The 2,532-nt window shown below is 57.4% G+C and overlaps 1 protein-coding gene across 1 annotated transcript in view; it reads right to left on the bottom strand.

The window, feature by feature from the left end:
• The window catches only part of SDC4 (syndecan 4), a 20,417-nt gene extending 19,141 nt beyond the window's left edge, over positions 1–1,276 (bottom strand). The window contains exon 1 of the mRNA XM_024746867.1: positions 1,186–1,276. Within this exon, the coding sequence (XP_024602635.1) occupies positions 1,186–1,254 (69 nt within the window). The 5' untranslated portion in view covers positions 1,255–1,276. The remainder of the gene's footprint in view (positions 1–1,185) is intronic.
• Positions 1,277–2,532: the final 1,256 nt, after the last annotated feature.

The raw sequence follows: 2,532 nt of genomic DNA, 5'->3' as shown, positions 1-2,532 counted from the left end.
ACGGGGTGGAAGGGGGGCTGGGGTCAGGGGTGGGTATAGCTCAGGGTCTCACCCATACCTCAGATGAAGCCTGCCAGGCAGAAACGAGCACCCCTAAGTAATCCCAGAGGAATAGGAGCCCCATAAAGAATTGACATTAATGATTAAACGTCACTGGACTTGCTCTCCCCAAAACCGAGGTTTAAGGGCACCAAGGAAGCACAAAGCCCAGGCTTTTTTGGGGGGTGGGGGTCAGATTGCCTCTCAGCAATTCCTGCACCCCAAATTCCCAGATGTGATTGGCTCACTCCTTCCCAGCTGGCTGCTGGGACGAACGGAGCTTCTGGTGGGCCCCAGACTTTGTAAACTACAGCAGGGACCAGTAAGCGGTGAGAAGGACGCTCCTCGGGGCTCACTGAGACCTTCTCTTCCCCCAGCCCCGCTTCACCCCACCCCAAAGTGGGAGCTTTAGGTTTCCCCAGCGCTAAACTCTCTTGGGGCGGAGAGCAGAGACTTGACTCCTGGCCAAGTGGTGAGCCTAAACCGTCCCCTCCAGTCCACCCTTGAAAAATCAGCGTCCCAACTTTGTAGGGACCCTAAAGAAGCACTGGTCACCTACTGTCCCAGTCCCCCATACGCTTTGGGCCGATGGGAAAATCGAGACTCAGAAGGGGCAGGGCCTTGCCCGGAGCCACAGGCCAGTGGCAGGGCTGCGGCCAGAACGGAGGTCAGGGCTCACTTCTTGCCCCGGTGTGTGAAACAAGGCCCTGCAGAACCCTAAACCCCTCCCCATTCCTACTACAGGCAGCCCTCTTCACTCCCAGGCCATCTCGGATTCTAGAGGGCGAGAAGGGGAGTCAGGGCTCCGACCCTGCCCCAGGATCACCAGGGAAGGGGCGAGAGGGTGAGGGGAAACGAGGTGACACCAGCTTAGTCACGTCCGAGCCTTGAGCCCGCGGCGGGACTGAGGCCAGAGGGAGACGGGAAGCGCAACAGGCTGGGGGCGCACGGCGCGCGAGGGAGGCCCCCACCCCCCCTCTCCCCGGAGCCTCCGTGGGACCCTGGAGCCAAGTTTCCAACAAAGTGTCTCTGGCCTCTGCGTCTAGCTGGGGGCGGCGCATCCCCCTCCCCATTGCCCCCGCATCGCAGGATCCCAGGAACAAAGGCGGCACCAGTCCGTCCCCCCGGGGATCTCCCAGTACCCACCGACTCGGCGGCGACGGCAAGGGCGCCCACGAGGAGCCACAGCAGCGCGAGCAGGCGGGCGGGGGCCATCGTACCACTGTCCGGAGAGAGCGCGAAGGCTGGTGGCCAGGGCTGGCGCGCGTGCCCTCTTATAGGCGGTGATCGGTCCCGCCCCGGCCCCGCCCCAGCCCGCCCCCCTCGCCCGCACCCCCCCCCCATTCCTAGGAATTCCCCAACGAAAGCTGGGCCTCCGGGGCGCTACGCCTGCCCGCCCAGCTGGAAACCCGAGGGACCCGCCCCGTGGACCGGGCCGCTTAGTCCACCCGAATCCCTGGCCTCCAGCAACCCGGATCCCCGATCCCCTGCTAGGCAGGTGACGGGAGATCACTGTGCCTAACCCCGTTTTACAGATGGGCAACTGGGGAAACTGAGGCCCACGGAAAGGAAGGACTTGTCCAGGGTCGTGAATTTAGATTAGCGCCCTTCCAACCGGGTACGCTGCCCTCTGAGGGACAGAAGACTTTCCAAATGGGCAGTGAATGCGGGTTGTTTTAAGGCAGGGGTCAGCCATCATTTTCTGTAAAGAGCTAAATATTTTAGGCTTTGCAAGCCAGATGGTCTCTGTCACAATTACTCAAACTCTAGCACAGCAGCTCAAAGGCAGCCTTAAATGTTAATACTTCAAAGGACAGTGGCTGTGTCCTGATAAAACACTATTATGGACTCTGAAATTTGAATTTCATATAATTTTCACGTCACGAGATAGCATACTTCTTTTGATTTTTTTTTCCCCCAACCATTTAAAGATGTAAAACTATTCTTAGTGGGCTGAACACAAACAAGCTGCAGAGCAGACTTTTTAGTCTTAGGGTGGCTGACCTCTGTTTTAAGGGATTTGTTTTCCAGATTTTGAACTTCTTAAAAAGTTTGATCTCCGGCTTCCCTGGTTGCGCAGTTGTTGAGAGTCCGCCTGCCGATGCAGGGGACACGGGTTCGTGTCCTGGTCCGGGAAGATCCCACATGCCGCGGAGCGGCTAGGCCCGTGAGCCATGGCCGCTGAGCCTGTGCGTCCGGAGCCTGTGCTCCGCAACGGGAGAGGCCACAACAGTGAGAGGCCCGCGTACCGCAAAAAAAAAAGTTTGATCTCTTTGAGAACCGGTGGACAAGTTTATCTTAATTCTGAGATCTGCTCCCACCCTTTGTAAAAGATAGTTTCATGTTCTCCTTATCCCCTGAATATCCTCCTTACAGTGTATATTTGTGTGTGTGAGTGTGTGTGGGGGGGGGAGGGGTTTGGTAAAATTCTCTGAGGCCCCAAGTACAAATACTGTTGGAATTATTAGGGGGGGAGTATTCTATGACAATCAA

Source organism: Neophocaena asiaeorientalis, unplaced genomic scaffold, assembly GCF_003031525.2.
Source record: "Neophocaena asiaeorientalis asiaeorientalis breed wild unplaced genomic scaffold, Neophocaena_asiaeorientalis_V1.1 scaffold132, whole genome shotgun sequence".
NCBI classification, from domain to species: domain Eukaryota; kingdom Metazoa; phylum Chordata; class Mammalia; order Artiodactyla; family Phocoenidae; genus Neophocaena; species Neophocaena asiaeorientalis.
The sequence above is the reverse complement of the archived record's forward strand: the minus strand, read 5'-3'. Positions and strand labels throughout refer to the sequence as shown.